Source organism: Asterias rubens, chromosome 15, assembly GCF_902459465.1.
Source record: "Asterias rubens chromosome 15, eAstRub1.3, whole genome shotgun sequence".
Taxonomy (NCBI): domain Eukaryota; kingdom Metazoa; phylum Echinodermata; class Asteroidea; order Forcipulatida; family Asteriidae; genus Asterias; species Asterias rubens.
Window position 1 is genome coordinate 9,877,953 of NC_047076.1, and position 24,719 is coordinate 9,902,671.

The 24,719-nt window shown below is 36.6% G+C and overlaps 1 protein-coding gene across 1 annotated transcript in view; it reads left to right on the forward strand.

Moving 5' to 3' along the window:
* LOC117299944 (polypeptide N-acetylgalactosaminyltransferase 11-like) overlaps positions 1 to 24,719 on the forward strand; it is a 40,798-nt gene that overhangs the window by 4,628 nt on the left and 11,451 nt on the right. Inside the window, exons 3-5 of the mRNA XM_033783560.1 lie at positions 155 to 324; positions 20,346 to 20,506; positions 23,588 to 23,802. Coding sequence (XP_033639451.1) covers positions 155 to 324; positions 20,346 to 20,506; positions 23,588 to 23,802 — 546 coding nt within the window. The remainder of the gene's footprint in view (positions 1 to 154; positions 325 to 20,345; positions 20,507 to 23,587; positions 23,803 to 24,719) is intronic.

Consider the following 24,719-nt stretch of genomic DNA (forward strand, 5'->3'; position numbering starts at 1 on the left):
TAATTCACAGAGAAAGGGTCTACAAATTCCTTTAATGCTGTTGGAAAACGCAACGTATTTTTAATGTTTACCAAACTGTCAAGGCAGCTTTGCAAAATTGTCAACAATTGATACACGGACTTCATTTTGCTATTTCTGTTTGTGTTTTCCATAGATGTAAATACAAGGTATACTCAACAGATCTTAGTGCAAGAGTAAGTGTGATAATTTGTTTCTACAATGAAGCATGGTCCACTTTGCTACGCACTGTGTATAGTGTACTGGATAGGACTCCAAGGAATCTCATTCATGAAATCATTTTGCTGGATGATTTCAGTGATTTTGGTAAGAAGCTTTATCATTTTACACTGGGCAAGCAAATCATTTATGAAGGGGCAATGTGGTGCTGTCTGATCATGTTTCCTGAAGTCGTCACTGTGTAGGATGCATGTTGGAATTTCATCAATGGAAACCAAATGTGTACATGTAGCTAAACCAATAGAACTATCATTGCAGTCCCTTACTTTGTGTAGGCTCAACTTTAAATACATAACAGGTACACGTAGTTTCATCCTGGATTGCTAAAGAAGCCTTTTTATTTCGGGACATAATTAATATTACCAAAGGTCCATACCATGGGTTGTCAAAGTATGCTAAAATTATCTTTTCATATTGTGACGTCACTTTGCTTAGATCAATTCGCACATAAGCTAAATCTTAGCTCTTTGTGAATTTTGTGTGTGTAAATAAACAAATTCCAGATACAATGACTGCTGGTGTCAAAGCAACTGACACGTTATATAGTTTTGAACATTTCATTTTTAGAAAAAAAGAAGTATCAGCCCATCTTTGTTACATTTATACTAGGCATATCCATTTAAACGATAATAAAATCCACAACTAGGTCACAATTATGAACAGCCTTATAGGGTAAAAGGTAGACCTACATTGCTTTAAAATGAAATTACAAGGGAAGACAAATAAAACTCTTTTAAAGTCTTTAAAAATGTATTCATACTGTGATTGATAATGAAATAAGTTATATTTCGATAGGGCCTTAGCAATGGGCTTTTTTCTCTGGTCAATCTGCTGCGTGTAAAAAAAACCACCTTGAAGCCTTCCATGCTTGAAAAGATTTATTTGTTTTATGAGTGATAAATAAAATTTTCAAATAAAATATCTTACAATAGGGCCTTCGCAATGAGCTTCTTTGGCCTATCTGCTGCGTGTAAAAAATATATACTATCTTTAAGCGTTTTTTGGCTGAATGACGTCAGTGCAAAGGTTTATGCAAAAACCTCAACTTTGAAATTAAAAGAACATGAAAAAATGAATGCATTATATATTCATGCCGTTTAATATCACCCCCTTTTACTCACCTCCTGGTCAAACAAAAATTAGTGAGCAAGTGTAACACAAAAATTAAATGTAAAACTAGACATTGAGAGTTTGTGAACAAACTCAAGGTGTTTGGTTTCCGGGAGTAAAAGCCTGGATTAAAAAACAAATATTACACCTTGCTTTGTTCTCAAGATTTGTAATAAATGATTCAAATTGCAAAAACTGTCAAAACAACATGGTTACGTCATCTAGTAAAAGTGTATTTTTGGTGACGTCATCGATAATATTTTTGTTAAACCAGACCTTTGCCAGACTTGTATGCTGTGATGGTAAAGCATCAAAGGATGTATATTTCAACCTAAAAGGTTTAAACAGGTCAAAAAGTCAACAAAAGTTCACCAACATCCATTTCTGTAAAGTACGAAAAGCCCTTTCGTATGATGTATGGATTGTCAAAATAGCTTAGTTTAGGAAATATGAACTTGGGAAATATTGACGACTGCAGAAGAGACTGTAAGGGGCATGTATGTTTTAACCGCCTTGTACGAAGACTATTCTTCATGAAGCTTTTTCGCTCTCTATGGATGATCACTGGAGCGTGACTCTGCTGCACCGCTAATACACTACACGGTGTGTGTATTCTATGCACATACCAATGGGGATTTACGTTGTTCTTTAGACGTGAATTTTGAAATTTCCAACCTCTCTTTTGAGCCAGAAGACATAATCAAAATGGGGTCATGTCTGTGGGGCGTTTACAGAGTTTTCAATGAGTATTCTGATGATGTTTCAATTGTAAGAATCCCTCGTGTAGATCAAAAGTTATGATTTTTTTTGAATTAATAAACTTTGAATAATCATTACTCAAGAATTGATGACGTCATCATGACGTAACTCAAACGGTTTCTTCTAATAAATCGCTAACTATGTGTGAAATTTCAAGTTCATACGAGTTTTGAAAAGATGTTTTTGTTGGGGGACAAGGGACGTAGAGAAGAAGAAGAAGAAGTATCAACTAGATATAGTGTTTGTAGAAACAAACACTAGGTGTCCGGCTATTGTTGGGTCAGTGTTTGAATCAATGAAAAAAGTGTTGTTAATAGCTCGTCAAATTGCAAAGAAGTCAAAACCAAACAGTTTTCTCGATGTGAAATAATTTTATGATAAAGCATCAAAAAGTGTACATTTCAACCTAAAAGCCTTTAAATAATGCCTTTTCAAAGCATTTAACAGGCACTTCCGGTCTAAAAAGGTCAAAAGGCCAAGAGAAGGTCACCAACAAACCCATTTTTGTGAAGTACGTGAGGCCCTTTCATATGATGTATAGATTGTCAAAATAGCTTTTGTGGTTGAGGAAATGTGAACTGATGAATAATGACGACTGGAGAAGAGACTAACTAACCGGAAGGGAAATGTTTGTTGAAAATGCCTTGAAAACAGACTATGTACGCAAAGCCCTTTCATATGATGTAGATTGTCAAAATAGCTTTTGTGGTTGAAGGCATAGCAACGTACGCATAATGATGACTGGAGAAGAGACTAACTAACCGGAAGGGAAATGTTTGTTGAAAATGTCTTGAAAACGGACTAAAAACAAAGCTATTTATAGGAGAAGAAAAAATTAAATAAAACTAGACATTAAGTGTTTGTGAACAAACACGAAGCTGTTCCTTGTTGTTTTGCTTGGATTATGTGCTTCATTGCCCAAGGAATATATAACTGAGAAAAAAGGTTTCAAAAAAGTTGTGTAGCTCTTGTTATAAGGTTTTACTTCCCGATTGACCCATAAGTAAAGGTCAACATGGGCCCACAGCTACCAAAGATTAATCTGCAATGCCAAGGAGTCTATAAAATCGGTTGTGTAGATCTTGATATATAGTCCCACTTCCGGTTGACCCAGAAGTAGAGGTCAACTTGGGGTCACAGTTTCCCAAAGCTAATATTTATTGCCTAAGAGTCTACAACTGAAGTTTGAACATTAGCTTTGTACTTTTTTAGATATGGGTTCACTTCCGGTTGACCCGGAAGTAAAGGTCAACATGGGGTCAAAGTTGTTTCAAACTAATCTTGAATGCCCAAGGAGTCTATAACTGAACCAAAATTGATAATCTGTTGTATAGTTCTTGAGATATGGTCCCACTTCCGGTTGACCAGGAAGTAGGGGTCAACTTGAGGTCACGGTTTTTTAAAGTTAATATTTTATGCCTAAGGAGTTTATAACTGAAAATATTTTGAAAATCTGCTGTATAGTTCTTGAGATATGGTGACACTTCCGGTTGACGCGGAAGTAGAGGTCAACTTGAGGTCACAGTTTTTTCAAATTAATCTCCAACCCCCAAGGAGTCTTTAAAAACAAACAGTTGAAAAGTCGGCCGTGAAGTTCTTGAGATATGATGCTGCAAAGATTTCCTAATTAATATGCATATGAGGGTCACTGGTGGTTAATTAATAAATAATTTTAATATGTTTTATGATAGGAATTAAGCTAAACATCCTAAAGCTTCCATTTGATATTATTTTACGTGTTTAAAAACACATAATTAATTTGTAGGATACTCCTTTATTTTCCTACTCCTGCCGATAGGGGGCGCTCTTATGAGACATTTCAATTGCACGATTTCTGCACCGTAATGTCTGTATCTGACTCTGTATTTGTATGTGTACGTCGCAGAGACCAAAACTGTCACAAAATGTCAAGCTATAATTTCCCCTATAGAACACGGCCCAGTTTTATGGCTCTGTCTGCTTCAACCAAACTCTGCCCATTTATTATACAACCACCATTCTCCGCTTACTGTGCAGGCGCTGAAATATCTGTACAATTAGTTCAAAGCAAAGATTACATATGATAAGTTTCCCCGCGCACAAGCAAAAATATCCCTGCTAAGCTGTGAAATATGCTTTAAGTAAGCGATAATATCCGCGCTTCTGATGTGTCAATTCTTTGCTTACGCAGTGAAGCAGAGTCAAATTGGACCAGTTTCACAAGATTTCCCCTCATGTACTAACAATCTTTTTTGACTTTACATGTTTGAAGTGTAGGCCTTACCAAACCTACTTACAGGGCAAAATTACATGGTTCTCATGACCACCAAAGTCTGCGCTTACGATCACCATTTTCCGCTTTACTGTGATGTGCAAGCTTGGAAAATAATGTGCGAACTTGGAAGCACACAAACAAAAGAAATCCCTGCTATAAGCAGTCTATTTCGCTTGACGTAAGCGCAGAATTCAATGCTTCTGCAGAGCACTGAATCTTTTTCATTAAGCAAGTTCCCATCATGACTCGACTAGTCGAACCTCAAAACTAACTACGACACTTGTCGAGATAAAATTAATACAGATTCTCAAGATTTGTGCCGCTATGTGCCGCAAAGGCAATATTAATTATGTTGCGAATGGGTGACTAGTGAATTTTACTACTCGACTAGTCGCACCTCAAACCTGCCTACGACACTTGTCGAGATAAAATACGGATTCTCAAGATTTGTACCGCTATGTGCCGCAAGGGCAATATTAATTATGTTGCGAATGGGTGTGACTAGTGAAATTTACTACTCGACTAGTCGCACTTCAAACCTAACTATGACACTTGTCGAGATAAAGTACAGATTCTCAAGATTTGTGCCGCTATGCCGCAAGGGCAATATTAATTATGTTGCGAATAGTAGTAAGCAACACAACTGGTTCACCAAACAGGTAGTCGGGACAAATTTTGTAGTCGATGTGTGGACACGATTATAACGGAGTAGAGAAAAACAGTAGTCGCGACTCAAATAATAATTTGTAGTCGCGACTTTAACACTAAAGCACACTAGTCGCCCCTGCCTACTTTTGTCACAAGTAAAGCACGGTTTTTCCTGCGAATGCAAATCAAATTTTTAAGTCACTGTTTTCGCAGTGAAAGTTTCGCAGGAGTTGAGCACAATTAGTCAACTGTAGCAAATTTGTTGATGCGAATTGTGACGTGAAGAACACATTCCCTGCTAAGCTGTAAAATACGCTTAGCGTAAGCACAGTTCCCTGATTACGTAAGCGCTGCGATTCTTTCCTTTAAAAGCCATTGGCCCAGGACCAAACTACATAATAGCTTTTTAAACACAAAAAGCAGCTTAACCATGCCTCATGTTCAAGTTGTGAATCCAGGTATTCTGCTCAATTTCTGCAATTTTGTAAAGCAAAATGTTTTGCCTGTTTATTATAAGCAGCTCTATAAAACTGAGCCACTCAACCACCAGAGAAACGTCAGCATAATAAAATCTCTGCTTTTGTATTCCTGTCAAAGAGTTTTTGTTTGTCATGGTCTAATTTCCGAACGTAACGCGAAATACTGGAATTAGTTTAGGCAAATGGTCCCCGGCGCGAACAAGGTGACTTTACCCGTAAATAATTCCAAATCCCGGGCGGTCTATTTTCGTCGTCCACGCTCGTCGGCTGAAATGAACCCGGTCCACGACGCACCATGCTCAGGCTTGTCAAATTTTGGGAACAAGTTTAGACTTGTGCTAGTCGGTTACCGTAAGAAATCTATGTATATTGAACAAAAAAACGCAATAACACCGGTCGAAAATGGTATAAGGACTTGGTCAAGTTAACAGTTTTACAATTTTGACTATTCAAATCAAGTTTTACGCCGTACCCATGATCTTTGAAAAAACATCCCCGGAAATACAGGTTTTTTAAAATAATTACACTGTTTCTATAAGTTCTGATGCTTTTAAAATGACCATCAATAAAATATATCTTAATCTAAAGCAGTTTTGGGAAGTGTACAACATGTAATTTAATTTTAATCGAATAAATTATGTTTCGGAAAGCTGGGTTTGTTTACACTTCAAGAGCCATTGTGTTTGTGCACAGACACAAAACGTGCATTACATGACGTCATGGTGACGTCGTCCAGAATTTTATGTCGGAAATCACATTAACAGGACCTCACTAGTGTATAGCTGAAAAAAGTTTCAGGATCGGCGGTCTACTTTTTGAGATATGGTGTTAACTTGGTTTGCTAATTAAATATTCACAAGCTTAATTAAGGCTTATTAATTAACAATTTTAACATTTTTTACGATAAGAATTAAGCTTATGTTCTAAGCTTCAATTTGGTATAATAAACTCACTCTTTCGTATTATGGTTTAGGAGATTAGGCTGCCGCAAAAACGTGTACAAACACTATGGGATTTAGGGAGAAACAAAGAATAATAATAATAACTAGACATTAAGTGTTTGTGAACAAACACGAAGCTGTTCCTTGTTGTTTTGCTTGGATTATGTGCTTCATTGCCCAAGGAATATATAACTGAAAAAAAGGTTTCAAAAAAGTTGTGTAGCTCTTGTTATAAGGTTTTACTTCCCGGTTGACCCGTAAGTAAAGGTCAACATGGGCCCACAGCTACCAAAGATTAATCTGCAATGCCAAGGAGTCTATAAAATCGGTTGTGTAGATCTTGATATATAGTCCCACTTCCGGTTGACCCAGAAGTAGAGGTCAACATAGGGTCACAGTTTTCCAAAGTTAATATTTATTGCCTTAGAGTCTATAACTGAAGTTTGAACATTGGCTGTGTACTTATTGAGATATGGGCCCACTTCCGGTCGACCCGGAAGTAAAGGTCAACATGGGGTCAAATGTGTTTCAAACTAATCTTGAATGTCCAAGGAGTCTATAACTGAAAAAAGTTTGAAAATCGGTTGTATATTTCTTGAGATATGGTCCCACTTCCGGTTGACCCGGAAGTAGAGGTCAACTTGAGGTCACGGTTTGTCAAAAGTTATATTTTATGCCTAAGGAGTTTATAACTGAAAAAAGTTTTATAATCTGTTGTATAGTTCTTGAGATATGGTCCCACTTCCGGTCGACCCGGAAGTAGGGGTCAACTTGAGGTCACGATTTTTCAAAATTAATCTCCAATCCCCAAAGAGTCTTTAGCAACAAACAGTCTTAAAATCGGCTGTATACTTCTTGAGATATGGTGCTGCAAAGATTTTCTAATTTAATATGCAAATGAGGGTCATGTGGTTAATTAGTTACTAGTTGCCATTTTTCAAAAACAAATTAAAGATGCAAACATCACGACATCGTCTTCTCAGACTCTCCCCGAGAGTCCTCAACCCATACAGGTCCGCAGTGTGTTGCAAGAGCCATAGAGATGTTTAAACATTGCAATGAAAGTGACTGCACCCAATTTATGAAGTACTACGTTGTACCCATGATGCCAAGATTCTAATTGATTAATTAATTAATAGACGAACATTGATTGCTTTTATGGACTGAAACAAATCTTATTAGAATCAGTGTATTTTTCTACACATAATATGATATTTAGGAAACTAACAAATAAATTATTTAGAAGTTATTGTGTTTTTGACCAGTTTAAAGTATAGATTTGAAGAGCCATTGTGTTTGTGCACAGACACAAAACGTGCATTACATGACGTCATGGTGACGTCGTCCAGAATTTTATGTCGGAAATCACATTAACAGGACCTGACTAGTGTATAGCTGAAAAAAGTTTCAGGATCGGCGGTCTAATTTTTGAGATATGGTGTTAACTAGGTTTGCTAATTAAATATTCACAAGCTTAATTAAGGCTTATTAATTAACAATTTTACATTTTTTACGATAAGAATTAAGCTTATGTTCTAAGCTTCAATTTGGTATAATAAACTCACTCTTTCGTATTATGGTTTAGGAGATTAGGCTGCCGCAAAAACGTGTACAAACACTATGGGATTTAGGGAGAAACAAAGAATAACTAATAACTAGACATTAAGTGTTTGTGAACAAACACGAAGCTGTTCCGTGTGTTTTGCTTGGATTATGTGCTTCATTGCCCAAGGAATATATAACTGAAAAAAAGGTTTCAAAAAAGTTGTGTAGCTCTTGGTATTAGGTCACACTTCCCGGTTGACCCGCAAGTAAAGGTCAAAATGGGCCCACAGCTACCAAAGACTAATCTGCAATGCCAAGGAGTCTATAACTGAAAAAGTTAAGCAATCGGTTGTGAAGATCTTGATATATAGTCCCACTTCCGGTTGACCCAGAAGTAGAGGTCAACATAGGGTCACAGTTTTTCAAAGTTAATATTTATTGCCTTAGAGTCTATAACTGAAGTTTCAACATTGGTTTTGTACTTCTTGAGATATGGGCCCACTTCCGGTCGACCCGGAAGTAAAGGTCAACATGGGGTCAAATGTGTTTCAAACTAATCTTGAATGTCCAAGGAGTCTATAACTGAAAAAAGTTTGAAAATCGGTTGTATATTTCTTGAGATATGGTCCCACTTCCGGTTGACCCGGAAGTAGAGGTCAACTTGAGGTCACGGTTTGTCAAAAGTTATATTTTATGCCTAAGGAGTTTATAACTGAAAAAAGTTTTATAATCTGTTGTATAGTTCTTGAGATATGGTCCCACTTCCGGTCGACCCGGAAGTAGGGGTCAACTTGAGGTCACGATTTTTCAAAATTAATTTCCAATCCCCAAAGAGTCTTTAGCAACAAACAGTCTTAAAATCGGCTGTATACTTCTTGAGATATGGTGCTGCAAAGATTTTCTAATTTAATATGCAAATGAGGGTCATGTGGTTAATTAGTTACTAGTTGCCATTTTTCAAAAACAAATTAAAGATGCAAACATCACGACATCGTCTTCTCAGACTCTCCCCGAGAGTCCTCAACCCATACAGGTCCGCAGTGTGTTGCAAGAGCCATAGAGATGTTTAAACATTGCAATGAAAGTGACTGCACCCAATTTATGAAGTACTACGTTGTACCCATGATGCCAAGATTCTAATTGATTAATTAATTAATAGACGAACATTGATTGCTTTTATGGACTGAAACAAATCTTATTAGAATCAGTGTATTTTTCTACACATAATATGATATTAGGAAACTAACAGATAAATTATTTCGAAGTTATTGTGTTTTTGACCAGTTTAAAGTATAGATTTGAAGAGCCATTGTGTTTGTGCACAGACACAAAACGTGCATTAAATGACGTCATGGTGACGTCGTCCGAAATTTTATGTCAGAAATCACCTTAACAGGACCTGACTAGTGTATAGCTGAAAAAAGTTTCAGGATCGGCGGTCTACTTTTTGAGATATGGTGTTAACTAGGTTTGCTAATTAGATATTCATAAGCTTAATTAAGGCTTATTAATTAACAATTTTAATTTTTTTTACGATAAGAATTAAGCTTATGTTCTAAGCTTCAATTTGGTATAATAAACTCACTCTTTCGTATTATGGTTTAGGAGATTAGGCTGCCACAAAAACGTGTACAAACACTATGGGATTTAGGGAGAAACAAAGAATAATAATAACTAGACATTAAGTGTTTGTGAACAAACACGAAGCTGTTCCGTGATGTTTTGCTTGGATTATGTGCTTCATTGCCCAAGGAATATATAACTGGAAAAAAAGTTTCAAAAAAGTTGTGTAGCTCTTGGTATTAGGTCACACTTCCCGGTTGACCCGCAAGTAAAGGTCAAAATGGGCCCACAGCTACCAAAGACTAATCTGCAATGCCAAGGAGTCTATAACTGAAAAAGTTTAAGCAATCGGTTGTGAAGATCTTGATATATAGTCCCACTTCCGGTTGACCCAGAAGTAGAGGTCAACATAGGGTCACAGTTTTTCAAAGTTAATATTTATTGCCTTAGAGTCTATAACTGAAGTTTGAACATTGGCTTTGTACTTCTTGAGATATTGGCCCACTTCCGGTCGACCCGGAAGTAAAGGTCAACATGGGGTCAAATGTGTTTCAAACTAATCTTGAATGTCCAAGGAGTCTATAACTGAAAAAAGTTTGAAAATCGGTTGTATATTTCTTGAGATATGGTCCCACTTCCGGTTGACCCGGAAGTAGAGGTCAACTTGAGGTCACGGTTTGTCAAAAGTTATATTTTTATGCCTAAGGAGTTTATAACTGAAAAAAGTTTTATAATCTGTTGTATAGTTCTTGAGATATGGTCCCACTTCCGGCCGACCCGGAAGTAGGGGTCAACTTGAGGTCACGATTTTTCAAAATTAATCTCCAATCCCCAAAGAGTCTTTAGCAACAAACAGTCTTAAAATCGGCTGTATACTTCTTGAGATATGGTGCTGCAAAGATTTTCTAATTTAATATGCAAATGAGGGTCATGTGGTTAATTAGTTACTAGTTGCCATTTTTCAAAAACAAATTAAAGATGCAAACATCACGACATCGTCTTCTCAGACTCTCCCCGAGAGTCCTCAACCCATACAGGTCCGCAGTGTGTTGCAAGAGCCATAGAGATGTTTAAACATTGCAATGAAAGTGACTGCACCCAATTTATGAAGTACTACGTTGTACCCATGATGCCAAGATTCTAATTGATTAATTAATTAATAGACGAACATTGATTGCTTTTATGGACTGAAACAAATCTTATTAGAATCAGTGTATTTTTCTACACATAATATGATATTTAGGAAACTAACAAATAAATTATTTAGAAGTTATTGTGTTTTTGACCAGTTTAAAGTATAGATTTGAAGAGCCATTGTGTTTGTGCACAGACACAAAACGTGCATTACATGACGTCATGGTGACGTCGTCCGAAATTTTATGTCAGAAATCACCTTAACAGGACCTGACTAGTGTATAGCTGAAAAAGTTTCAGGATCGGCGGTCTACTTTTTTAGATATGGTGTTAACTAGGTTTGCTAATTAAATATTCATAAGCTTAATTAAGGCTTATTAATTAACAACTTTAGCATTTTTTTTACGATAAGAATTAAGCTTATGTTCTAAGCTTCAATTTGGTATAATAAACTCACTCTTTCGTATTATGGTTTAGGAGATTAGGCTGCCACAAAAACGTGTACAAACACTATGGGATTTAGGGAGAAACAAAGAATAATAATAACTAGACATTAAGTGTTTGTGAACAAACACGAAGCTGTTCCGTGATGTTTTGCTTTGATTATGTGCTTCATTGCCCAAGGAATATATAACTGGAAAAAAAGTTTCAAAAAGTTGTGTAGCTCTTGGTATTAGGTCACACTTCCCGGTTGACCCACAAGTAAAGGTCAAAATGGGCCCACAGCTACCAAAGACTAATCTGCAATGCCAAGGAGTCTATAACTGAAAAAGTTTAAGCAATCGGTTGTGAAGATCTTGATATATAGTCCCACTTCCGGTTGCCCAGAAGTAGAGGTCAACATAGGGTCACAGTTTTTCAAAGTTAATATTTATTGCCTTAGAGTCTATAACTGAAGTTTGAACATTGGCTTTGTACTTCTTGAGATATTGGCCCACTTCCGGTCGACCCGGAAGTAAAGGTCAATATGGGGTCAAATGTGTTTCAAACTAATCTTGAATGTCCAAGGAGTCTATAACTGAAAAAAGTTTGAAAATCGGTTGTATATTTCATGAGATATGGTCCCACTTCCGGTTGACCCGGAAGTAGAGGTCAACTTGAGGTCACGGTTTGTCAAAAGTTATATTTTATGCCTAAGGAGTTTATAACTGAAAAAAGTTTTATAATCTGTTGTATAGTTCTTGAGATATGGTCCCACTTCCGGCTGACCCGGAAGTAGAGGTCAACTTGAGGTCACGATTTTTCAAAATTAATCTCCAATCCCCAAAGAGTCTTTAGCAACAAACAGTCTTAAAATCGGCTGTATACTTCTTGAGATATGGTGCTGCAAAGATTTTCTGATTGAATATGCAAATGAGGGTCATGTGGTTAATTAGTTACTAGTTGCCATTTTTCAAAAACAAATTAAAGATGCAAACATCACGACATCGTCTTCTCAGACTCTCCCCAAGAGTCCTCAACCCATCATAGAAATGTTTAAACATTGCAATGAAAGTGACTGCACCCAATTTATGAAGTACTACGTTGTACCCATGATGCCAAGATTCTAATTGATTAATTAATTAATAGACGAACATTGATTGCTTTTATGGACTGAAACAAATCTTATTAGAATCAGTGTATTTTTCTACACATAATATGATATTTAGGAAACTAACAAATAAATTATTTAGAAGTTATTGTGTTTTTGACCAGTTTAAAGTATAGATTTGAAGAGCCATTGTGTTTGTGCACAGACACAAAACGTGCATTACATGACGTCATGGTGACGTCGTCCAGAATTTTATGTCGGAAATCACATCAACAGGACCTGACTAGTGTATAGCTGAAAAAAGTTTCAGGATCGGCGGTCTAATTTTTGAGATATGGTGTTAACTAGGTTTGCTAATTAAATATTCACAAGCTTAATTAAGGCTTATTAATTAAAATTTTTTACATTTTTTACGATAAGAATTAAGCTTATGTTCTAAGCTTCAATTTGGTATAATAAACTCACTCTTTCGTATTATGGTTTAGGAGATTAGGCTGCCGCAAAAACGTGTACAAACACTATGGGATTTAGGGAGAAACAAAGAATAATAATAATAACTAGACATTAAGTGTTTGTGAACAAACACGAAGCTGTTCCTTGTTGTTTTGCTTGGATTATGTGCTTCATTGCCCAAGGAATATATAACTGAAAAAAAGGTTTCAAAAAAGTTGTGTAGCTCTTGGTATTAGGTCACACTTCCCGGTTGACCCGCAAGTAAAGGTCAAATGGGCCCACAGCTACCAAAGACTAATCTGCAATGCCAAGGAGTCTATAACTGAAAAGTTTAAGCAATCGGTTGTGAAGATCTTGATATAGTCCCACTTCCGGTTGACCCAGAAGTAGAGGTCAACATAGGGTCACAGTTTTCCAAAGTTAATATTTATTGCCTTAGAGTCTATAACTGAAGTTTGAACATTGGCTTTGTACTTCTTGAGATATGGGCCCACTTCCGGTCGACCCGGAAGTAAAGGTCAACATGGGGTCAAATGTGTTTCAAACTAATCTTGAATGTCCAAGAGTCTATAACTGAAAAAAGTTTGAAAATCGGTTGTATATTTCTTGAGATATGGTCCCACTTCCGGTTGACCCGGAAGTAGAGGTCAACTTGAGGTCACGGTTTGTCAAAAGTTATATTTTATGCCCAAGGAGTTTATAACTGAAAAAAGTTTTATAATCTGTTGTATAGTTCTTGAGATATGGTCCCACTTCCGGTCGACCCGGAAGTAGGGGTCAACTTGAGGTCACGTTTTTTCAAAATTAATCTCCAATCCCCAAAGAGTCTTTAGCAACAAACAGTCTTAAAATCGGCTGCATACTTCTTGAGATATGGTGCAGCAAAGATTTTCTAATTTAATATGCAAATGAGGGTCATGTGGTTAATTAGTTACTAGTTGCCATTTTTCAAAAACAAATTAAAGATGCAAACATCACGACATCGTCTTCTCAGACTCTCCCCGAGAGTCCTCAACCCATACAGGTCCGCAGTGTGTTGTAAGAGCCATAGAGATGTTTAAACATTGCAATGCAAGTGACTGCAACCAATTTATGAAGTACTACGTTGTACCCATGATGCCAATATTCTAATTGATTAATTAATTAATAGACGAACATTGATTGCTTTTATGGACTGAAACAAATCTTATTAGAATCAGTGTATTTTTCTACACATAATATGATATTTAGGAAACTAACAAATAAATTATTTAGAAGTTATTGTGTTTTTGACCAGTTTAAAGTATAGATTTGAAGAGCCATTGTGTTTGTGCACAGACACAAAACGTGCATTACATGACGTCATGGTGACGTCGTCCAGAATTTTATGTCGTAAATCACATTAACAGGACCTGACTAGTGTATAGCTGAAAAAAGTTTCAGGATCGGCGGTCTAATTTTTGAGATATGGTGTTAACTAGGTTTGCTAATTAAATATTCACCAGCTTAATTAAGGCTTATTAATTAAAATTTGTTACATTTTTTACGATAAGAATTAAGCTTATGTTCTAAGCTTCAGTTTGGTATAATAAACTCACTCTTTCGTATTATGGTTTAGGAGATTAGGCTGCCGCAAAAACGTGTACAAACACTATGGGATTTAGGGAGAAACAAAGAATAATAATAATAATAATAATAATAAAAATAATAAAAATCTCGACGAAAACAATAGCTGTTCCGACTGGATCGGAACAGCTAACTAGACATTAAGTGTTTGTGAACAAACACGAAGCTGTTCCTTGTTGTTTTGCTTGGATTATGTGCTTCATTGCCCAAGGAATATATAACTGAAAAAAAGGTTTCAAAAAAGTTGTGTAGCTCTTGGTATTAGGTCACACTTCCCGGTTGACCCGCAAGTAAAGGTGAAAATGGGCCCACAGCTACCAAAGACTAATCTGCAATGCCAAGGAGTCTATAACTGAAAAAGTTAAAGCAATCGGTTGTGAAGATCTTGATATATAGTCCCACTTCCGGTTGACCCAGAAGTAGAGGTCAACATAGGGTCACAGTTTTCCAAAGTTAATATTTATTGCCTTAGAGTCTATAACCGAAGTTTCAACATTGGTTTTGTACTTCTTGAGATATGGGCCCACTTCCGGTCGACCCGGAAGTAAAGGTCAACATGGGGTCAAATGTGTTTCAAACTAATCTTGAATGTCCAAGGAGTCTATAACTGAAAAAAGTTTGAAAATCGGTTGTATATTTCTTGAGATATGGTCCCACTTCCGGTTGACCCGGAAGTAGAGGTCAACTTGAGGTCACGGTTTGTCAAAAGTTATATTTTATGCCTAAGGAGTTTATAACTGAAAAAAGTTTTATAATCTGTTGTACAGTTCTTGAGATATGGTCCCACTTCCGGTCGACCCGGAAGTAGGGGTCAACTTGAGGTCACGATTTTTCAAAATTAATTTCCAATCCCCAAAGAGGCTTTAGCAACAAACAGTCTTAAAATCGGCTGTATACTTCTTGAGATATGGTGCAGCAAAGATTTTCTAATTTAATATGCAAATGAGGGTCATGTGGTTAATTAGTTACTAGTTGCCATTTTTCAAAAACAAATTAAAGATGCAAACATCACGACATCGTCTTCTCAGACTCTCCCCGAGAGTCCTCAACCCATACAGGTCCGCAGTGTGTTGCAAGAGCCATAGAGATGTTTAAACATTGCAATGAAAGTGACTGCACCCAATTTATGAAGTACTACGTTGTACCCATGATGCCAAGATTCTAATTGATTAATTAATTAATAGACGAACATTGATTGCTTTTATGGACTGAAACAAATCTTATTAGAATCAGTGTATTTTTCTACACATAATATGATATTTAGGAAACTAACAGATACATTATTTCGAAGTTATTGTGTTTTTGACCAGTTTAAAGTATAGATTTGAAGAGCCATTGTGTTTGTGCACAGACACAAAACGTGCATTAAATGACGTCATGGTGACGTCGTCCGAAATTTTATGTCAGAAATCACCTTAACAGGACCTGACTAGTGTATAGCTGAGAAAAGTTTCAGGATCGGCGGTCTACTTTTTGAGATATGGTGTTAACTAGGTTTGCTAATTAGATATTCATAAGCTTAATTAAGGCTTATTAATTAACAATTTTAATTTTTTTTTACGATAAGAATTAAGCTTATGTTCTAAGCTTCAATTTGGTATAATAAACTTACTCTTTCGTATTATGGTTTAGGAGATTAGGCTGCCACAAAAACGTGTACAAACACTATGGGATTTAGGGAGAAACAAAGAATAATAATAACTAGACATTAAGTGTTTGTGAACAAACACGAAGCTGTTCCGTGATGTTTTGCTTGGATTATGTGCTTCATTGCCCAAGGAATATATAACTGGAAAAAAAAGTTTCAAAAAAGTTGTGTAGCTCTTGGTATTAGGTCACACTTCCCGGTTGACCCACAAGTAAAGGTCAAAATGGGCCCACAGCTACCAAAGACTAATCTGCAATGCCAAGGAGTCTATAACTGAAAAAGTTTAAGCAATCGGTTGTGAAGATCTTGATATATAGTCCCACTTCCGGTTGCCCAGAAGTAGAGGTCAACATAGGGTCACAGTTTTTCAAAGTTAATATTTATTGCCTTAGAGTCTATAACTGAAGTTTGAACATTGGCTTTGTACTTCTTGAGATATTGGCCCACTTCCGGTCGACCCGGAAGTAAAGGTCAACATGGGGTCAAATGTGTTTCAAACTAATCTTGAATGTCCAAGGAGTCTATAACTGAAAAAAGTTTGAAAATCGGTTGTATATTTCTTGAGATATGGTCCCACTTCCGGTTGACCCGGAAGTAGAGGTCAACTTGAGGTCACGGTTTGTCAAAAGTTATATTTTTATGCCTAAGGAGTTTATAACTGAAAAAAGTTTTATAATCTGGTGTATAGTTCTTGAGATATGGTCCCACTTCCGGCCGACCCGGAAGTAGGGGTCAACTTGAGGTCACGATTTTTCAAAATTAATCTCCAATCCCCAAAGAGTCTTTGACAACAAACAGTCTTAAAATCGGCTGTATACTTCTTGAGATATGGTGCTGCAAAGATTTTCAAATTTAATATGCAAATGAGGGTCATGTGGTTAATTAGTTACTAGTTGCCATTTTTCAAAAACAAATTAAAGATGCAAACATCACGACATCGTCTTCTCAGACTCTCCCCGAGAGTCCTCAACCCATACAGGTCCGCAGTGTGTTGCAAGAGCCATAGAGATGTTTGAACATTGCAATGAAAGTGACTGCACCCAATTTATGAAGTACTACGTTGTACCCATGATGCCAAGATTCTAACTGATTAATTAATTAATAGACGAACATTGATTGCTTTTATGGACTGAAACAAATCTTATTAGAATCAGTGTATTTTTCTACACATAATATGATATTTAGGAAACTAACAAATAAATTATTTAGAAGTTATTGTGTTTTTGACCAGTTTAAAGTATAGATTTGAAGAGCCATTGTGTTTGTGCACAGACACAAAACGTGCATTACATGACGTCATGGTGACGTCGTCCAGAATTTTATGTCGGAAATCACATTAACAGGACCTGACTAGTGTATAGCTGAAAAAAGTTTCAGGATCGGCGGTCTACTTTTTGAGATATGGTGTTAACAAGGTTTGCTAATTAAATATTCATAAGCTTAATTGAGGATTATTAATTAACAATTTTAACATTTTTTACGATAAGAATTAAGCTTATGTTCTAAGCTTCAATTTGGTATAATAAACTCACTCTTTCGTATTATGGTTTAGGAGATTAGGCTGCCGCAAAAACGTGTACAAACACTATGGGATTTAGGGAGAAACAAAGAATAACTAGACATTAAGTGTTTGTGAACAAACACGAAGCTGTTCCGTGATGTTTTGCTTGGATTATGTGCTTCATTGCCCAAGGAATATATAACTGGAAAAAAAAGTTTCAAAAAAGTTGTGTAGCTCTTGGTATTAGGTCACACTTTCCGGTTGACCCACAAGTAAAGGTCAAAATGGGCCCACAGCTACCAAAGACTAATCTGCAATGCCAAGGAGTCTATAACTGAAAAAGTTTAAGCAATCTGTTGTGAAGATCTTGATATATAGTCCCACTTCCGGTTGCCCAGAAGTAGAGGTCAACATAGGGTCACAGTTTTTCAAAGTTAATATTTATTGCCTTAGAGTCTATAACTGAGATTTGAACATTGGCTTTGTACTTCTTGAGATATTGGCCCACTTCCGGTCGACCCGGAAGTAAAGGTCAACATGGGGTCAAATGTGTTTCAAACTAATCTTGAATGTCCAAGGAGTCTATAACTGAAAAAAGTTTGAAAATCAGTTGTATATTTCTTGAGATATGGTCCCACTTCCGGTTGACCCGGAAGTAGAGGTCAACTTGAGGTCACGGTTTGTCAAAAGTTATATTTTTATGCCTAAGGAGTTTATAACTGAAAAAAGTTTTATAATCTGTTGTATAGTTCTTGAGATATGGTCCCACTTCCGGCCGACCCGGAAGTAGGGGTCAACTTGAGGTCACGATTTTTCAAAATTAATCTCCAATCCCCAAAGAGTCTTTAGCAACAAACAGTCTTAAAATCGGCTGTATACTTCTTGAGATATGGTGCTGCAAAGATTTTCTGATTGAATATGCAAATCAGGATCATGTGGTTAATTAGTTACTAGTTGCCATTTTTCATAACAAATTAAAGATGCAAACATCACGATATCGTCTTCTCAGACTCTCCCCGAGAGTCCTCAACCCATACAGGTCGCAGTGTGTTGCAAGAGCCATAGAGATGTTTAAACATTACAATGAAAGTGACTGCACCCAATTCATGAAGTACTACGTTGTACCCATGATGCCAAGATTCTAATTGATTAATTAATTAATAGACGAACATTGATTGCTTTTATGGACTGAAACAAATCTTATTAGAATCAGTGTATTTTTCTACACATAATATGGTATTTAGGAAACTAACAAATAAATTATTTAGAAGTTATTGTGTTTTTGACCAGTTTAAAGTATAGATTTGAAGAGCCATTGTGTTTGTGCACAGACACAAAACGTGCATTACATGACGTCATGGTGACGTCGTCCAGAATTTTATGTCGGAAATCACATTAACAGGACCTGACTAGTGTATAGCTGAAAAAAGTTTCAGGATCGGCGGTCTACTTTTTGAGATATGGTGTTAACAAGGTTTGCTAATTAAATATTCATAAGCTTAATTGGGGATTATTAATTAACAATTTTAACATTTTTTACGATAAGAATTAAGCTTATGTTCTAAGCTTCAATTTGGTATAATAAACTCACTCTTTCGTATTATGGTTTAGGAGATTAGGCTGCCGCAAAAACGTGTACAAACACTATGGGATTTAGGGAGAAACAAAGAATAATAATAATAAAAACAATAAAAATCTAGACGAAAACAATACCTGTTCCGACGGACGGTCGGAACAGCTAATAATAATAAAAACAATAAAAATCTAGACGAAAACAATACCTGTTCCGACGGACGGTCGGAACAGCTAATAATAATAAAAATAATAAAAATCTCGACGAAAACAATAGCTGTTCCGACTGGATCGGAACAGCTAATAATAATAAAAATAATAAAAATCTCGACGAAAACAATAGCTGTTCCGACTGGATCGGAACAGCTAAAAATAAATAATACAAAATTTGGTGGCCAATTGGTCTCCCATCCAAGTACTGACCAAGCCCGATTTTGCTTATCTACAGTGATCAGACGGGAACCAGTGATATCAACGCAGTACAGTCGTAGTTAATATACAATAAATTCGATTTGAACCAGAAGACGAGGTCAAAAGGTTAAACGCCTTGAATGAAGACTATTCTACATGAAGCGTTTTCGCACTCTATGGATGATCACTGGAGTGTGACTCTCCCGCACAGCTAATACACTACACGTTGTGTGTATGCCCAAGTGTAATGTACATGCACATACTAACGGGGGATTTACGTTGTTCTTTAGACGTGAATTTTGAAATTTTCAACCTCTCTTTTGAGCTGGAAAACAAAATCGAAATGGGGTCATGTCTGTGAGGCATTTACAGAGTTTTTAATGCCCTTTCCGATGTTGATTGTAAAAATCCCTCATGTAGATAAAAAGTTATGATTATCTCGTCAACTGATGACGTCATCGTGACGTAACAACTTCTGTATCATCTACTGGTTATTGTCTACCCGCATGCAAAGTTTCAACTTAATGCAAGCTTCGCAACTATGCTTTTTCTTGCGGACAATCGACTCGGAGAAGAATATTAAAAATAAAAAAAAAATAAAAAAAAAACGAACAATAACAAAGAGTTGTTCAGGCTGTTGCACGAACACCTAATAATAATACAAATCGAACAAAAATAAGAGTTGATCCGGGCTGTTGGCCCGAACACTTAAAAAATGGTATGGGGTGCAAATACATGTAATGTAAGATTTGTTTAAAGACTTGCTCGCCCGTCCCCCTCACTTTTCAGTAGAAATCAACGCCCTTGGCCTTGTGTGCACATGTTGGTTCATTTCTTTTCAGATCCTTTGTCCTACATCTACACATGTAGAAACTTTGTTGGTTGCCCTTCAATTTTATATGTGGAAATGAAATATGGCGTCTGAATTATTAACTAGAAATATCTCTTTTTCAGACCATTTGAAAAATAAACTTGATGATTATGTTTCTGCAAATTTGTCTCCACTGGTAAGAGTACTTCACAATGATCAGAGGGAAGGTTTGATCAGGGCACGCACCATTGGAGCAAGGCTAGCTACAGGAGATGTACTCATGTTTTTAGACAGTCATTGTGAGGTGAGCCTCTTTATTGTCCTTATATTGCAATAACATTGATAACCATAGTCAACAACAAACCACCCCATAATGTTAATCGGCAGCAAACTACACTAGTAGCAGACATCCATCAATCACCATGTGAAAGTATAGTTCACTTGTAATGTATTTTTGTCTTGGTTAAAGCATAGAACATTGAAAGTACATGTATGTTACCACTAGAATAATGATGTAGCATATTTACACATTAATGTGGTGCACAAGGGATGAACTTCCTCGTAAGTTGGCTAACGGGTTTAAATTTGGAATTCCGGTTCTTAAATCTGTTTGTTTATGCCTTTTGTACAACTTCAATCCCTGGATATTGTAATTGTGACATTGCTGGGCTTTCCAGCAGGGGGCGATATAAACACATAAAATAGCTTGAAAAACAACCAGTGACTTAAATGCAAGGTAAGTCATATACATGTACATGTAACGGAAGTTTTTAAAACTAATGCAAAAGCTCAGGATTCTTCTGTGCCCTAACCTTATATTTCAAGGATGAAGTTTGTGCTAAGAATCCCTAAGATCCTTCAATATAATAACCAAGGCTTTTAGGCCAACTTACATGTGTGTAACTAAAAAATGGTTGTTACTGTGTTACTGTGTTACCTGGTTACTTTAAGTTATTCTCATCCATACAATTAATTACCCTAGATTGAATGTTCAAATAATGTTCACAAGTTTTTGGGGCCAGGTGATTAAATGTTTGCTTCTAGTATTGCTCATACATGTTCTACTGCTTGTTCAATCTTCAGTGATGAGATTTTTATTAATGCTAACAGCTGTGCATGCTACATGTACATTTATGTTTTTTTGATACGTGTGGAATTTCCGAATCTTTTCCAGTTTTTTTCTAGATAAATCAGGGTTTTTTAAGGTAAGATATGACATCTTTTGTCAGAACAGCAGCCTAACATTAAGAGGGAATTATGTGATCATTTTATTTTTATTTTAGTGGTTTTCCAGTGATCTCCAGTGCTGGAAAAGTTAATGGTAAAAGAGTTTGCATTTTCTGAAAACCCATGCAACAAGCCATTTGCGCACGCACGATTCACAGGACATTCCCATCTGTCTCAGACATCATTCTTGTGGGCTCACCCAACCACGCTAATTGGAATTTTGGGAATGATAGTGGACGGCCGTGCCAGCCAACCTTGTCGTTTTGATGTAGGGCTTGTTCGAACTCCATTTATTTCCTTTCTTCATGGTAAGACAAGCTCTGCCAGTCTATTGTAAGCAAAAGATCACTCAGAATCTCAACTGAGAACCAAATGGAAGTGGCCTAAAATGTTTGACAGTAGCCTGTTTCCTGACCTACTGCATGTATGCTTCTCATAATGCAATTCCTTTAACTTGTTTTAAAGATTTGATGTAAACAAAAGTTGTTATCATTAAACTGCACACAATATATAAACCACTTTTTGGGGGCTTAATGTAACTTCTAAATTAGCAATATTTAGCAATATTTGGAAACCGGTTGGCATAAAACTAAACCAACTGGTTTTTGGGGGTTTTTTTTCTTCAAACACAAACAGTACAACACTTTTATAGGCACTGGACACTTTTGGTAATTTCTTAAAATAACTGTTAGCATAAAAACTTACTTGTTAACGATCAAGGGAGACCTGTTGATAGTATAAAATACCCCCGAACAAAGATATTGACAAAATAGGGACACCGCCAATATAGGGCTAGATAGCTCAGTTGGTAGAGCGCCGGCACGTTAATTCGGAGGTCGTTGGTTCGAATCCCACTCTAGTCAATTCTTTGTTCAACCCCAAAAATCAGTATAAAATACTGTGAGAACCTGCTCCCTCTAAAGTAACTTAAAGTGATTTTCCACTATAAATTAGAACTTGATTTCAAGACCTCAGAATTAGATTTTGAGGTCTCAAAATCAAGCATCTGAAAGCACACAACATCGTGTGACAAGGGTGTTGTTTCTTCCATTATTATCTTTTAACTTCGATGACAAATTGAATTCAAATGTTCATAGGTTTGTTATTTTGTGCATACATGTATGTGGGGATGCACCAAGTCTTTCACAATTACCAAAGGTGTCCAGTGTCTTTAAACAAACTTTAAAAACAAGGTTTAAAATGTTTTCAATGTACATGTACATGTAGCACTCATTTCGAGTTCAATGTTCTGTCCAGTTCATTCAGTTAAAAACAAAGTCTTTGTATTTCGGATGCATGCCACACTGTCTTTTGGGTCTGCAACTGTGTAGGAAAGAATATTTGGCCATGACAGCTGCTAGGGTCGCGACAAACTCTGAGTCCGGGAAACTGAAATCTTTTCAGGGGCAGCACTCCCATGATCCTCTGTGGATGGTTGAATGGCAGGGTCAGACTAGGGCATATTCACGTCATTTGCAGTTTGCATTCAACTTCTGCACATGGCTAGTGTTTCACGAATACTCCTTTCACGTGGGCGACTATGACTTTCTCACCAGTTTTGACCACAATTGTGAAGGGTTCAGGGCTGTACGAAGTAGAAAACTTCATAGTGACTTGCGTTCTGACGAGCGTCCGTGTACAGGTTGGATTTGTCTTTGTTTTCAGCATGGCGGTCTCGAATTTTGAAGTCAGATGATTGTCTGCCTGAAACACTGGTAGTTATCCATGGATGCATTTTCCGATTTAAACAACTCGGCTGTCATTTTCCTTGTAGCGCAATATTTTGTGACATAGTGTCTTAGTTCCTCTTGCCTGTTTTGACCTTGAGTCTGTGCGTTATGGATTTGATTAAAGATTGAGTCGTTTTGGCATCCACTTGGCTATTTGCTTGAGCCTACTTACATGTACATAGCTGTAACCTTTACATGGTCTATACTGTTCTCCTCACAGAACTCTCCAAACTCATGTGGAACCTTTGCTATTAGCCACAACTTATAATCATGAGTGCTTATGGTAAATATTCTTTGCCTACAATGTCAGCCCTGATCTTCTGCATTTGGCCATGTAAGTGACAAAGCTAAGTAAAGTGAAGTACGCTTTCCAACAAGCCAAATCTTTGCACACTGGTAACATTTTCATCTCTTTTGTTTGCATAAAGGTTAATGAGAAATGGTTAGAACCTCTTCTTGTGCGCATTCAGAGTGATAGACACAAGGTGGTGTGTCCCATCATTGATATAATAAACTCAGATACATTTACCTACCAAGCATCACCAATGGTTAAAGGTGGATTCAACTGGGGTTTGCATTTTAAATGGGAGAATCTTAATAGCAGTTTGTTGAAGGGCAAGGAAGATTACGTCAAGCCATTCAGGTAAGCTACCAACCAATCATGTATGTTTCAATGGTGTATTTATGGTCAATGTTTAATAAGAAAACACTTAATGTTTTCATCAGGATTTGTTGTTTATTTTTTATTATTAGGGGTTTTAGCCTTATTGCCAAACACCTTTTGTCCAAATGTTACTGAGGGGTTCTTTTTATCAAGAGATTTTTATTGTTTGATTTTATAATTACTTTAGAGAGTCTCTGCTCTCTACTGGTCAAAAACGTTTGAGGCATTAACATATGGCATGTTTGGCTTGTGCGTACCATTACGCCACAAGGGTTTTTCTCATGGCCCTCAAGTATTTATACCTCTGTAAAAATCAACAATTTTGATCTCATGCTGTGTTTCATGGCCATACACGTACAAGTATATGGCTCGTTGTGGCTGGCTGCCAAGACCCCCCTTGCATGCCTGCAGCTCAAACACAAAGTGACGTCTTCCACAATTCAGATTCTATGCTGTTAATAAGGTTGATAAGCCTCCCAAATTATTGTGATTATTTATAAAGACCGACTCAGTGAGCTAACAATATACATGGCCCCTATAAACCAGAATAGTATTGTGTGAAAGTCTGTAAGCACTGTGCTTGGTGTGCGGGAATTATTAGGTCAAATTCATTCATGAAATTCAATTCTGCGCCTTGAACACCCAGCAGGGTGGATATGTGCGCATTACAAGTCTTATTATTATTATTATTATTATTATTATTATTATTATTATTATTATTATTATTATTATTATTATTATTATTATTATTATTATTATTATTATTATGTAAAATAGATGTTTAATATGCATCAGGGATAAAAAATATTCATTTTGGATTTTACTCATACACCGATGTGTTTGTTGCATGTGGCACATTTCAAGGCCTTGTGTGCTCCTTCATATGTTCGTGCAGG